Source organism: Strongylocentrotus purpuratus, unplaced genomic scaffold, assembly GCF_000002235.5.
Source record: "Strongylocentrotus purpuratus isolate Spur 01 unplaced genomic scaffold, Spur_5.0 spur5_scaffold_2, whole genome shotgun sequence".
NCBI lineage: Eukaryota > Metazoa > Echinodermata > Echinoidea > Camarodonta > Strongylocentrotidae > Strongylocentrotus > Strongylocentrotus purpuratus.
The window spans coordinates 23,993,534-24,007,756 of NW_022145605.1; the positions used below are offsets into that span (position 1 = coordinate 23,993,534).

A 14,223-nucleotide genomic window follows, 5' to 3' on the forward strand; every position below is an offset into this window, starting at 1 on the left:
CCAGGGGTAGATACTTTTGTGTGCTCCGCGGAATACTCAAGAAGAAATCTCTGTACCATGACGAGAATGATTACCCTCAGTAACGCTTGCTTTGATTGAATTCACTACTTATCCCTCTGACAAAGTAAAGAAGATTCTGAACAACAGCCACTTTTGGACTTTCGCATCAACGAAAGACTTAAACATCTGTAGATTTTTTTAAACAGAGGATTCTTTTAAATATTGCTCTAGCTCTACACTCCAGGATATTACTAGAGGGTTGATATACAGAAAAGAGTGAAGACTGTTTTTTTAAACGTTTAACCTATTGACTACCAAATTTCCTAATTTGCATAGACTTAATATGGGAGCCAGCCCGTTCCGGCAGAGGACGAGTTAAAAACTTACCTGATGAATTTAATCATGATTTCAGAGCTTAACTGCAAACAGAGATTTTGAAATAACAGTCAAACCTGTCTATTATGACCGCCCAAGAGAAACAAAAAAAGTGATCTTTGTAGACAGGTTCCTTTAGTACATGTTTCAATGAGAAACCATTTAAGGAAAAAAAAAATGTGGTATTGTAGACAGGTGGTTATAAGCATCTTCCAACCCTTCAGGATGGATGGCCTACGAGTGTGTGTCACTGAGTTTTTACTGACTTGTGAAAGGCAGATACGATAATCCGCATCCGAGAACCAATCTTCAATGCTACCATCTCATCTCAAAGACAAGACTCAGTATAGACCCCTGGATCATTGTATAGGTAGATCGTAGAACCGATCAGTAGACTCACACCTCTCATAATTCCAGGAGAACTACACATGTACACGTCATCGTCGCACATGCATAACAAAAATGTCTTCAGCACCGTATATCTATCCTTGGAAGCATCGAAGCACACATTTTGGATCTTCCAACCCTCAAGGATGAATGGCCAACGGGTGTGTGTAATGGGTTTCGATAGACTTGAGCGAAGCAGATCTGATCATAATGCACGTCCAACAACCAATCTCCAATGCCAATCTTCAAGCATTGAAGCACACATTTTGGATCTAAAGCTGTCCTCTGACTGTCCGTCTCATCACAACTCCTCAAAGAATGCGACCCTCGCCCTGGTGGAACCCTGAGTGATCTTGTTCAGGGTGGTCTTCTTGTTCTCGCCCCTGCTGTTCACCTCATTATAAATCCGATCCAGCTGGGTCTGGTTCTCCTCCACCTTCAGGACTTCAATCTCCGACTTGAGTTCATTGAGCTGCATCTTGAGGTGTTTGGAGCGCTCCAGGTAGTCCACCCGGTTCTCCTCGATGTCCTTGTCAAGCTTCTCCACGTCCACATCCTCCATCATGTCCATCTCCCCGGAGCTGAGCTCAGGATCCATCTGGAGCGCTGCTAGTTCGTTACTCAGGGAGCTCGGGCTCCGTTCTAAATGCTGGAGTAAACAAAGAGTCCATAAGTTTGAGTTAGATTTTCATTTCAATGGGACATTTATCATAATATCTTCCATGTCTGAATCCTAAGTTATCATTTTAATAGGACATTAATCATGAACTCTCCCTGATTATCTGAACTTTCCTGAATTTTTTGTTTCATTGATAGCATCTTACTCTCCTGCTCCCATCCTCTTTTATCTTATCCTCCCCACTATTCCATCATTATTTTCCTTCCTGTATTATTCTAAATCTTCATTTCCTCCGCCCTCTATCCTTATCATTACCTTCTCCTCTCTCTCTTCTAACATTCTCTTCTTCCCAATATCCCAGAGTGCACCCTTCAACAAATACTGTAGATCCTTGTTATAACAAATACCTTGGTCCTAAGGAAGTTCTATAATATTCAAACCCTTGCTACGCAGGCTAAACAAAATACAATGCAAGAAGTAGTTAAGAAAAAAATGCCTTATCACAACAGAAATTTGTTATAAGAATGTGGTTTCTAATGAGCATCCACTGTATATCTGTCATCATTTCTTTCTCCTTACCTGCCCTACTCCTCTCTCTCTCTCTTCCCAATTCTTCTCCTGCAACATCCATCATTACCCAATATCTCTCTCCTTCTAACATGGCTTGTTTTTCTTTCTCTCTCTCTCTCATCTCTCTCTGTTTCTGTCTCTCTCTCTCTCATTCTCTCTCTTTCTCTCTCTCTCCCTTTCTTTCTGTTTTTCTCTCTCCCTTTCTATTTCTCTCGTTTTCTATCCCTCTCCCTCCCTCCCTCCCTCCCTCCCTCCCTCCCTCTCTTTCTTTCTTTCTACACTTGTACTTACTGGTAAAAGAGATCTTGTGGAGACATGAATGAGCTTCTCCTTAGCCTCCTTCTCAGCTAGCCTTGCATTAAACAGCTGCTGCTTTAAATCTTCTGCTTCCATACTCCTGCAAAGGAAAACATTAAGATACAGTTCTCATTAATGGCGGCTAAAAGTATTACACCCGACTGTCACAATTACACACTCTGATCTCCCAAGTTTAAGGAACAATAATAGAATTCTATTGCTAATCAATTATACCCTAAATAATACAACTAAGCATCATATACTATTAAAACAACAAGTACCCTACTCCTCAAAAGGAGTGCAATTGAATAGTACATTGTGAACTGTAAATAAGAACTTGCCTTGGTATATCCAAGAACAGGACAAACACTTGAACAAAAGAATAGATGCACTAAAAAATGAACAAAGCTTTCTACAGACAAAAAGTGATAGATGTCTTAATGCAGTTTGCTCCAAATTTAATAAACAGTGACATCTACTACATAAAATGTTGGAAGACCAGTGGCTCAAAAAGTCATTAAAATGAAATCCAAAGTTGCATGCAATGATAGTGAAGGGTTTTGTGTCACCTTTGTTGCGACTCTTCTGCAAGCCTGAATGCCATGAACTCGGCTTCATGAGCCTTCATCTCCATCAAACGTTTCTCTTCTGCTGTCTGTAAACAAAACACAAAAACCATTCAACTTATCGATTGCTGTTGCCCAAGTTCTTGCCATTAAAAAAGCATGGGAATTAAGAGAACAAAAACATAATCAGCACCAGGAATTTAACTCTTTATATGGCACATTAGTAATCTCCCTGTGCTACATTGTATTTATCATGGGATAGATACACCACAGGCTTCAAGATTAGTTAAATATTTCAAATTAGATTAATTAAGTCGTTGTGTTGAACAAAGCAATCCTTCTGTCAATTGGTGCCTATTGTCTTGTGCACAATTGCAAGTACCAGTATGGCAAACGAGGTAGCATGCAAAGAGGTGGAGAAAGTAATCAAAAATGTAAATGTTACAAAGGATACGAGTAAAGCAAGTTAACTGTTAACAATAAACATTGTTAGAAGTATCGTTAACAATACTAAGATCTCTAGACAGTCATTGTAGTTTACCTTGATGGCTTCAACTCTTATAGCCTGGATCTCTCTCTCAGCCTGGTCAGCTTTCTGAGCTAATAACATGGCTTCTTCTTCTGCTACTTGGGCCTTCTCATTCAGAAGCTCAGCTGTCTCTTCAGACCTCACCTACAGGTAGAAGCAAAGTTTAAAGGAACATTTAAGCAAACGCAAGCAATTTTAAAAATTGAAGTTTGATTGTAATCCATTAACAGGTTCTCTAATATTGGGATTACAAGCTATTTTTCATATACATGGCTCTGCAAGATAAATACATGTCCTGAGTTTGATAGTAATCCATCTGTCGGTTCTAATGATAATGTGTTCACAAGCTATTTATAGGCATAAATAATGAGCCCCCATTACTTTTGACCTCAAGACCCACAAATCTAATCACTTCATTGGCTCTGCAAGATACATACATGTCTTGAGTTTGATGGTAATCCGTCCATCGGTTCTTGAGATAACGTGATCGCAAGCTGTTTTTGCATACATAATGAGCCCTAGGACCTTTGACCTCATGACCCCAAAATCTAATCAGTTCATTGGCTCTGCAAGATACATAAATGACCTAAGTTTAGCGGGAATCTAGCAATTGGTTCTTGAGATAGCACGATCGCAAGAACGGGACATACAGATTGACAACTGGAAAAATAATGCCTCTGGCTACTTTGTAGCGTAGTGTAGCGGAGGCATTAAAAATATTTAAAAAACAGTCTACTGTGATTCTTAACGAATGCAAATGGGCAAGTACTGTATATTACATTTTTAAATGAATTTATAAGCCACCTACCAAAGCATCATGTGCTAGCTGGGACTCATCCTGGAAATGCCGGAGCTGCTTCTCTAATTCTTCTTTCTCCTGCTCTGCCTTCTGTCTAAGAAGTCTCTCTTGCATCAACTTCTCTCTCTCAATCTGATGAGGGGAGGATGACAATAAGGAAAAATGAAAGGAAGATGGTGTGGTGGAAAGTAGGTAGAAGGGACAGAGGAGGAAAGGGTGAAAAAAGTAAATAAAATTAACGATAATGACAATATTTTATAACATGCACATATCCATCTCCAAAGAAGCTCAAGGCACCTAAAAAACTATTTTAATTCTAAAGCTCCAAGGTAAATCTATAGAAATATATAAAGTCAATAAACTCAAAGTTGAAGGGAATATATTTTGATACAAATCTTTTAAAACTAAACACACACTCCACCTCACCCATCATGCATGCTTACTGACTCTCGTAATACTCACATGTCTCTTAGCTTTCTCTTCCCTTGCCTGAGCTTTCATCTGTTGAACCTCCATGGAGTCTGCTCTTCTTCTCTGCATGAACAACTCATGGTTACCCACACACAGGTCAAGGATCTACATGTTGGAAACAACAAAAAAGAGACTATTTTTATTAACTCATGAGTCTAAGATCTTAAAGCCTGTCTGCACTAGTTTGGCCAGGGAGGATTAGACCTCCCTGCAAGGTCACTGACAGGTCGTTATCTCATCAAATCAGCTCTCAATTAACATAAGAAAAAGGGGATCATGGGGGACCAACAGGCACCGATTAGGCATTGTTAGCTATATAGAGGGCGCAAGTAGCTATAAGTCAGGCTTTAAACATACAGGTTTAGGGTTCTTCAACAAATGCTCCATTGATAATTGCTCTGTGTTTGATTTATAACACTATCTGAATTCTTCACTGCAACCCTGCACCAAAATCTACACCTAACCTTAATCCTGTCCCTAAACCAAATGTAAAACCCAAAAGCAACCTTAACCCTAATCTGAAATTCAAAAATAATACTAAATAAAGTAAGAAATGCTGGTTAATATAAATAATATCATTGGAATCATTGGAACCTGTAATGCCTCATTATGTGGAACTGGTTGTATATGAAATTATTACAATATCACGCATATGATAATAAAGGGAGTTTATTGAGAAGAAAATTTTGAATGTCATATCAACCTGTCTACAAAATAGAGGGAGAACAATGAGTGAGTAAGAGAAACAGGGAAAGAGAGAGAGAGAGAGAGAGAGAGAGAGAGAGAGAGGAGAGAGATGGAAGAGAGAGAGAGAGGTAGTGCAATGACAAAATGAGAGAGAGAGAAAGAAAGTTTCAACAAGATCCACATTCAAAAGAAAGTCGCTCTTGATGTACTTTATGTGTACTCATGTTGTAACTACTTTTATTAAAAGAAAGCCTTACCAGTTTATTCATTCGTAGCTTTGGTGAAATGAAGCAAAAGTTTGGTGCTTTCTTTGCTGTAGGCTTTATTGTGAACTGCAAGAAAGAAAATTAGGAAAATATATTACTTCACACAAACAACAGTGTACTTCAGCTTCATCGCCACATTCATTAAAAAAAAAAATATTAGACATTCGTTATCATTGACAACATCATCATCATCACCTTTACTGCAACCTGCACATGAGGTTCATCGCAAATTCATTCAAGCAGCGGGCTGGAGCAGGGTAAATTCAGTGTTTGGTGTTGGTGTGATCACCATTGTTGTTTAGCACAAGATTGTTTGAAACCAGCAACCTTAACAACTTGGGCAGTATTACATCACACTTTGGTAATATTACTCCCTGTCATATATTATTCACAAATTGGTTAAATTGCAGCAGTAATCTATTTCATTTAAGACCTGTTTTCTTGATTCATCTTTTTTTTTCTCTACACTTCAGGAAACAAACAAAAGTATTATTTATATTTTTTTAAATAATTTATTTATTGATCTATTGTTTTGTCTTTTTGAATTCATTTATTCCTTTATTTATTTATTCATTTATTTATTCATTATCATTATTATTATTATTATTTATTTATTTTATTTTATTTATTTATTTATTTTATTTATTTATTATTATTTTTTTTTTTGGGGGGGGGGGGGGGGGGAATGATTTGAATTGACAGTTGTATGCTACATGATTTATGATAATAAAGCAAGGTGCTTGCGTTGGGTATGTCTGAATGAGAATCCTATCAGACACAACTACTGCACAACAGGCTTACCTTTTTGTCTCTAAATGATATGTCTCTTATTTCACTCCACGGGAAAGATATCTTTGGTACTAGTTTGTTGTCTAACTCGTAGATGTTAAGACCGGTAGCATCCACTCCGAGATTTAAGCTGGTTCCTTTCTCGTTCTGATCAGAAAAATGATGAATCATATTAAGCACATTTCTGGTATAACTTATTTTATCAAGGGTTGGTAGCCTTGTTTAAGATCTAAATGATATACCAGTATGTAAGCATTGCATTTATATTTTCCAATTTCTAATTTTTGTTAAAGTAGATATTTATTGATTTTAAAAACTAACTTTATTTTCATTATTGCAAAGTTGAAACTTTGATTCGACAAGTTTATCAAAATTCAATGCTTGGAAACATTCGAAGTAATGATTATTATAAATTACAAAACGCTTAAATACGGCCCCGGCATAGCACCTGAAGAGCTCTCCGAACGCTGCTGAGATGTGTGAGATCACAGTATGGACTTGACTTGCACAAGCAGACGATGTCCCATGACATCTCACACATTTTCAGTGCCTATGTTTTCATCTTCTCTTGAGTTCTTTCTCTTACTTCACTACCGTCAGGCTAAATGTATAATCTATTGCCTCACTCTAAACCCCGCGCATGGTTTTATTTTGATGACAAATGCAGCGACACAAAAATAAAGGAATCTGTTGCTTGTAAACAAAATAAGACGCCATTGTATATTCAGCTGCACACACCGGGGTATGTTCGGCGGTTTAAGAGGGAACAAATGCCTTCCTTAATATCATTCCGGGGCTTTTCAATTTGAAAGTCTGGTTTCTTTGATTGTTAATTAACCCCTATCCTGTGTATTTACAAGCAAAAGATTTTAGTTATCAGAATCGGGTCATATCCCCTTTTGAATGGTTTGACATGCCATTACATTTATATACACTAAACTCATTATAATTTGAGAAATAATAGCTTTGAAATTATGTTCATTCTCTATGGGATGTCGTCTGCTTGGGCAGTGTTGGTCCATATAGTGACGTCATTAAAATATCGTTATGTTTCCGGCGAATCTCTCGTATATCCCAGCTGCTATGGAGGTGGTTGTATTTTTATTTTTATAAATCACCCGATATGTAGTTGACCTAAAACTTGTCCGATGGCCATCTGTTAGCTTACAAGTTTCTAGTGATACATTAGTTGACATATTTGTGATCTTCTTTGAATTTCACCTTTAATTCTTGCAATTCACTCTGATGAGCAAGGGTAAAAAAGCTTTGGCGTATTTGTCTCATGTGTCTTATTTTGTAATATATTTTCAAATAGAAGGCATTTGAACATTTTTATTACATATCAACTTTGTTCAACACATTAACAAAATCATAATTTTGCCAACCATATTCATTCTTTTAAATAGGTTTTAAGGGTGATTTGAAATGGTCATTCATAACTCATACTTTCCTAGGTCTACATCCAGTCTCATATTAAAACAGGAAGGTTTTTAGAAAGAATGCCTAAAAGTCACTAATGGCAGGATAGGTCTTGTCATACCTTCAGCTTCACTGGTAAGAATAAGCAATATTTTTTTTTTTTAATCATCTCTGAAAAACTGCCATGGAAATTAGGAATAATAATTTCTAAAAGTAAGTACACTGTACATGAATGTTGATAAAGAAACTATACTTGTGACATTTACAATTAGCTACAGTCACTAATCACTATTCATTATGTACTTCTTACAGATTGTAAATTTAACTTCATATAGCAATAATAACACCATACCATACTAAGAGTTTTACCTTGATTTCAAAGTAGCTGACACCATACATTTCAAGATCTTGAGCTATTTTCAGGTATTCCATCTCAGCCTCATCTCTGTGTATAACAATAAATTAAAAAGAAAACATCTACATTTTAGAGAACATTCAGAACAATTCCATCTGGAAGAAGCAACAATTTAAACAAAAACTTGACCGGTCTACAATTGTAAATTGGGGGAGACTTTTCACTCAGTGTTAATTTTTCTTTATCACATTGACATTACTGTGTGTTCAGAAATGAGTCAACACAGTCAAACCTGCTTTAGAAACTACCCTTATTTAACTTGAACAATAGTTTTGATTAATACATTTCATTGAAACAAGTTTTGAAGGAACTTGCAATAGAGACCACCAGTATAATAAATTATAAACGACACCATCCTTATCTCCCTTAAGGGTAAAGACCAGTTTTGGAAATGCCCCCCTCTCAAAAAAATGAAATGGAGGCTCTTATTACCAATCATGTGAAAGAATATGTTCTGACTAATATGTGATGATACAAATTTTGCCGGGAAACCGCCTACTAAGTGATATATTTGGTAAATTATTATATCTATGAGGACTGGATAGATATTGCGTAGTCCCATATACATCTTTCTGTATACAGTGCTTGTAACTTTACCAAGACTGGGCCTAATTTCTTATCATTTTGATGATTCCAGAACCTTGCAGTACACACCAATACTATATGCTAGATGATCAACCTTTTCTGATCGATTCCAGAACGTTTCTTTCACAATGCAATCGCATGACCAGAACTGGTCTATACCTTTAAGCAATCTTTAAAATAAAAAAGTAAATAAATACTGCTCAAGGAAGATGAAAAGGTGGTCTTTATATACAAATGGTTGCTCAAGCAGGTTTGACTATACTTTTGAATAAATTGTGAAATTGCGTAAACTATTATTGTAAACCTGTCTGAAAGTTAAGTAATGATATATTGATAGGGCCAACCCTGAGTAGAATTATCATATTTTTGTTAGTTCATTTGACAGCAATATATTATGTTTATTGTGTACTGGTATATTTAATTGTTATATCTATGTGAAATGGATTTTGGAAATTCTTCTTCTTCTTTACGCGCCATGTCCTGAGATGTTGGCGACCATGGAATGCCACAATTCTCTGTCCCATATTCTAGGAAGTAATTCATTCTCCTCGAGATCAATTCCACTTTCAGAAATCCCACTCCTTAAGCTACTCATCCACAGAATCCTCCTTCTACCCCTAACTCCTCCTCCCCTTTGTTCTTCCAGTCAGTACAAGATTTTCCGAACATTTCTTTCGAATAACATGACTCAAGAAGCTCAGCTGTTGACCTCTTATATTATTTAGAAGCTTCCGCCATGAAATTCTTAGCATCCTTTTCAGGAACCAAACTTCACAAATTTTGGTAATACATGATCAAATCAATGTTTTTTCTTCTTTCTAATGGGTATACCTGAGAAGTCCTTCATGCTCTGCATACCATGATGTAATCCTCTCCTCCCACTGGCCTGGTGACATGTCAAACTGACTGATAACCCTTCCAGGGAGTAGCTCCTCATTGGCTAGGAAACCATGCTGATGGACACGCGCTTCATAGTCACCATACTGTCAGGTCACAGAGAGAAAGAGAGAAAGGGAGAGGGAGAGAAAGGGAAAGAGAGATACGGGGAGAGGGGAGGGGAGAGAAGCAGAGGGGGAGAGAGAGGGGGAGAGAGAGGGGGAGAGAGAGAGGAGGGGGAGAGAGAGAGAGGAGGGAGAGAGAGGGGGAGAGAGAGAGGAGGGGAGAGAGAGAGAGGAGGGAGAGAGAGAGAGAGAGAGAGAGAGAGAGAGAGAGAGAGAGAGAGAGAGAGAGAGAGAGAGAGAGAGGAGGGGGCAGATGGAAGACAGGGGAGAGAAAGAGAGGGGGTGGGAGAATAGAGGTGGAGTGGGATGGAAAAGAGAGGGTGAGGAGAGAGAGGTTTAAAAAAATGGAATTAAGAGAGAGGGGGAAAGGGGGGATACGGGGAGAGGGGGAGGGGAGATAAAGAGAGGGGGAGAGAAAGAGAGGAGCAGAGATATATAGAAAGGTAGGGATATGGAGAGAGAGATCAAGAAAAAGGGAGGAAAATAAAAAGATAAAAAAGAGAAGAGAGGTGGAATGGATATAGAGTAAAAGAGATAAAGTAAATAGAAAACAATAAGTAGGGAATATTAGAAATTGATGTATTAGATGAAACTTAGAAAGTTGTATACAATGAACACTTTTCAACTGATAAAGGAATGACATATTATATGGTGTTGTGAAATATTTGAAAAGCCCACTCTCAAACTTTTCAAAGCCATTCTTTCTTGGATGGCTTAGAGACATCAGCAAACCATATTTCACATCTCAAAATTCAGCCTGGATATTAAATATCATCATTCCAAATGAAACACTTTCAAATGAAATGTGTAATTATATATATTTGTAGATTTTGTAATGTCATGTTGATGACAAATTGATGACAGAGCCATTATGTATTATTGATTGTTATTCTATCACAACAAAACAAAAACTTGTACTTTATTTTGAAATGTATATGTCACATGAGAAATATGAAAATAAATGAATGAAAGAAATAAAGAAAGATTTCATACAGAGGAGATCAGATCACATACCTTGGCTTGGACTGCATAGGAGGCTAATAGCACCGAGGCCTCCGGAGGGCAGTATACCTCTTCGTTGAGTATAAGCTGCTTGACTTGTAGGAAGAAGAGATGTTGGGTGATCTCCTGGATCAGCTCTTCAAAGACCTCCTCTGGATAGAACTTAGCCAGGAACAGGAAGGGAACTGGGTCCTCCTTGGGGATACTCTGTTCATGGACCTGAAACATTAAGATAATGATAATAATAATACATTTATAGAGCGCAAAAACTATCCAACATTAAAGGGATAGATCACACTAGATCACTATCATGATCCAAAAAAAGGCACATACATGTAGACTAAAATCTTGATCTGGACCTAGTTGGTAGAACTTAGCCAAGAACAGGAAGGTAACTGGGTCCTCCTTGGGGATACTCTGTTCATGGACCTGAAACATTTAGATAATGATAATAATAATAATACATTTATAGAGCGCAGAAACTATCCAACATTAAAGGGATAGATCACATGAGATCACTATCATGATCCTAAAAAGGCACATAGACCGAAGTCTTTATCCGGACCTAGTTGGTAGAACTTTGCCAAGAACAAGAAGGGAACTGGGTCCTCTTTGAGGACACTCTGTTCATGGACCTGAAAGATTTAGATAATGATAATGATAATGATAATACTAACAATAATAATAATACATTTATAGAGCGTAGAAACATTAAAGGAATTTTATCACACAAGATCAATATCATGATCACAAAAAGGCACAAAGACCAAAATCTTGATTCAATTCAATTTATTTCAACCATAAACATACATATACAATAATTCATGGAAATTTAAAAACATGGGGTTTATAGGAGCCCCTAAAGAAGTTTGAATACAAACTTATGGTTGGGGCACCAACCATGACAAAACCATGACAGTCATATATATCGAGAAATTAACAGAAAAGTTGGTAGAACTTAGCCAAGAAAAGGAAGGGAACTGGGTCTTCCTTGGAGATACTCTGTTCATGGACCTGAAATATTTAGACCACACAAGATCATGATCATGATCACACAAATAAGCACAAAGACCAACATCTTGGTCTGTACATGTACCTAGTTGGTAGAACTTGGTCAAGAACGGGAAAAGAACTGGGTCCTCCTTGGGAATACTCTGTTTGTTGACCTGTGCATTTAGATCGCACAAGATCACTATCATGACTACAAAAAAAGCACATATCGGTAGACCAAAACCTTGATCTGGATCTACATGTAGTTGGGTCTCTTTAAAATCTCAATAGGGTTAGGATTAGGGCGAGGCCTGTAACAAGGGGGTGGGAGGGTGCCACCCCTCCCCCCCCCCCCCCCCCCCCAGCACTTTGACCACTAAAAAGGTTCTACCTCATATAATGCCTGTATCTCCCCCACTAAAATCTTAGTTACGGGCCAGAGTGATGGGGTATGGGGTGATTGGGTATTCCACAATTACACCAACTTTTATGAGAGTCTTGATGAATTATCACTTAAAGCCATTGTTTTTCTCTTTTCTCTTTTCTATTCATCAAAGTTGATTCTTACCTTCTTGTCCATCTTAAGCCACGCTACATAGTGTTTAGAATCCTCGTACTGCAGTCCAAAGTACCACGTCTCCCTCAGTCCTATGGTCCGACAAACAAGGTCAAACAACTGACGTCCAGTAGTTTTAACCTGAAAAAAGTTATAAAAAATTGGGTGATAGCATTGCTAAGCATTTTTTGCCACAGGTACTATTTTACATTTTGAGACGGTGATGACAAAATTAATAAAAGTGCTTGAAATGGCATTAACAACAAGGAAAACAAATTAACAGGATGAAAAGTGTTTGTTTGAAAAATGTTTCCCCGGACCAAGTGGTTTTGACAAAACAGACAGAGAATATAGAGACAATATGAAGAAAAAAAAGAAATTCAGCAGGGGTAATTTCTAACACTAACCGATATATAAATTCCAACATGTCAATTCAATAAGTTTCATACAGATCTTGGATACTTTTGTTTTTTAACCACATCATTTTGTACTCAACATGTTACCTCTAAAACAGAGGGAAATTGGCATTTAATTTGCTTGGTTCTTTCTGGTTAGTGCTGTGTCTTAAAGGTATCAGTAGATACTTCTTTTGCATTTGAAGATATGTTTCTTAATCCTTTCAATATACATGAATTTACTATTTACACGTCCCTGTAAGCCTGTTCATGATACATCATCTTAAAAACACACCCCTAAAATGGTTTTCCCGATATTTGCTTCAAGAATCAAACAGATATTTATGAAACTTGTTAAATGTGCTCAAGAGAAGAGAAGTGGAAGTATTTAACATTACTGGAGCAACAATAATATAAACCCCCAAACAGATATGACGTTTAATGAAAAAGAAATTCCAGTTCTAGACATTGTTATGGTCAAATATCAGAAACCTTGGCCTTGCATGTTTTGTTTTTTAATCGTTTGATTCTTGCTTTGAAAATGTTATGAAAGTGAGAAATAAACTTGATCTCATTATGTCACTGTTGAATAATGAAATGATCATCTAAAGAGTAAAATTGACTCCTAACATAACAATGTGAAACAAATTTAGTAGATATCAAACTTAAAACAAAATAGACTCTAGACTCTACACCAAAATCATGCATTGAGAGACTATTTTGATTACGGTAGCTTATCCTTTCTGACTGAACTCAATATAGGTCTACGACAAAGAAGTCCATGATAATATTTGTTAATAATAATAACTGTAACTTGTAAGTGTAACAAATGCATTATTGTAAGAATTCCAAGCATCACTGTCAGTGTCACTGTCAGGTTCTTAAAAAAACTCTGTCTCTTGAATAAGTTGAAACTTGAGACTGGAGTCCTGCTGTCATCACAAACAAGGACAATGGCTGAATGGGGAGAAAAAAAACTCACATCAATACTGAATTCTAATTCTGCATCCATAGTCTGGACTCGAACTGTAAAAGTTTTTTGAGATCGCCGCATTAGCGACATGTTGAAATCCGGCCGATTGCAACACTCGTACAAAGAAGCACAGCCGCAACCCTACAGCAGCAGACATGCACGTCTATCTCCTGAGTCCATAGCATAGCCAGCTCCTTCCCCCGAGCACGCCCATTCAATCATCCGTAACTCCCGTTGTTGATAATAGATATGAATCATGCGACTGGTATTCCACGCACTCCCTCCCCGCTGTACGGGCGCTTGCGAATGTGAAGCGAGCATCAATCGAGCAAGAGACACAATGAAAACATGATATTGTTCCGTTTACATCACAAGGTATTTCCACAATATATCATGAAATTATTCCCGGTTGTTATATCGACGCGATCACCACGAAATGTGGGTTTAACTTTGTTTTGATTAGATGTAGCCAGCCACTTGCTCCTTCACATTCTCAAACTTGTGTACACTATAACTGCATTGCCAGACTGGA

General features: G+C 37.4%; 1 protein-coding gene across 1 annotated transcript; it reads right to left on the reverse strand.

The window, feature by feature from the left end:
* Nucleotides 1-738: 738 nt before the first annotated feature.
* On the reverse strand, nucleotides 739-14,223 carry LOC755272 (merlin). The gene is made up of 13 exons (XM_030992030.1): nucleotides 13,701-14,223; nucleotides 12,336-12,464; nucleotides 10,790-10,996; nucleotides 9,606-9,757; nucleotides 8,144-8,219; nucleotides 6,368-6,502; nucleotides 5,558-5,632; nucleotides 4,605-4,718; nucleotides 4,152-4,274; nucleotides 3,356-3,487; nucleotides 2,818-2,903; nucleotides 2,243-2,348; nucleotides 739-1,411 (listed from the first exon to the last, which is right to left on the reverse strand). Exons 1-13 carry the CDS (start codon nucleotides 13,779-13,781, stop codon nucleotides 1,064-1,066), a joined length of 1,764 nt encoding a protein of 587 aa, XP_030847890.1. The 5' UTR covers nucleotides 13,782-14,223; the 3' UTR covers nucleotides 739-1,063.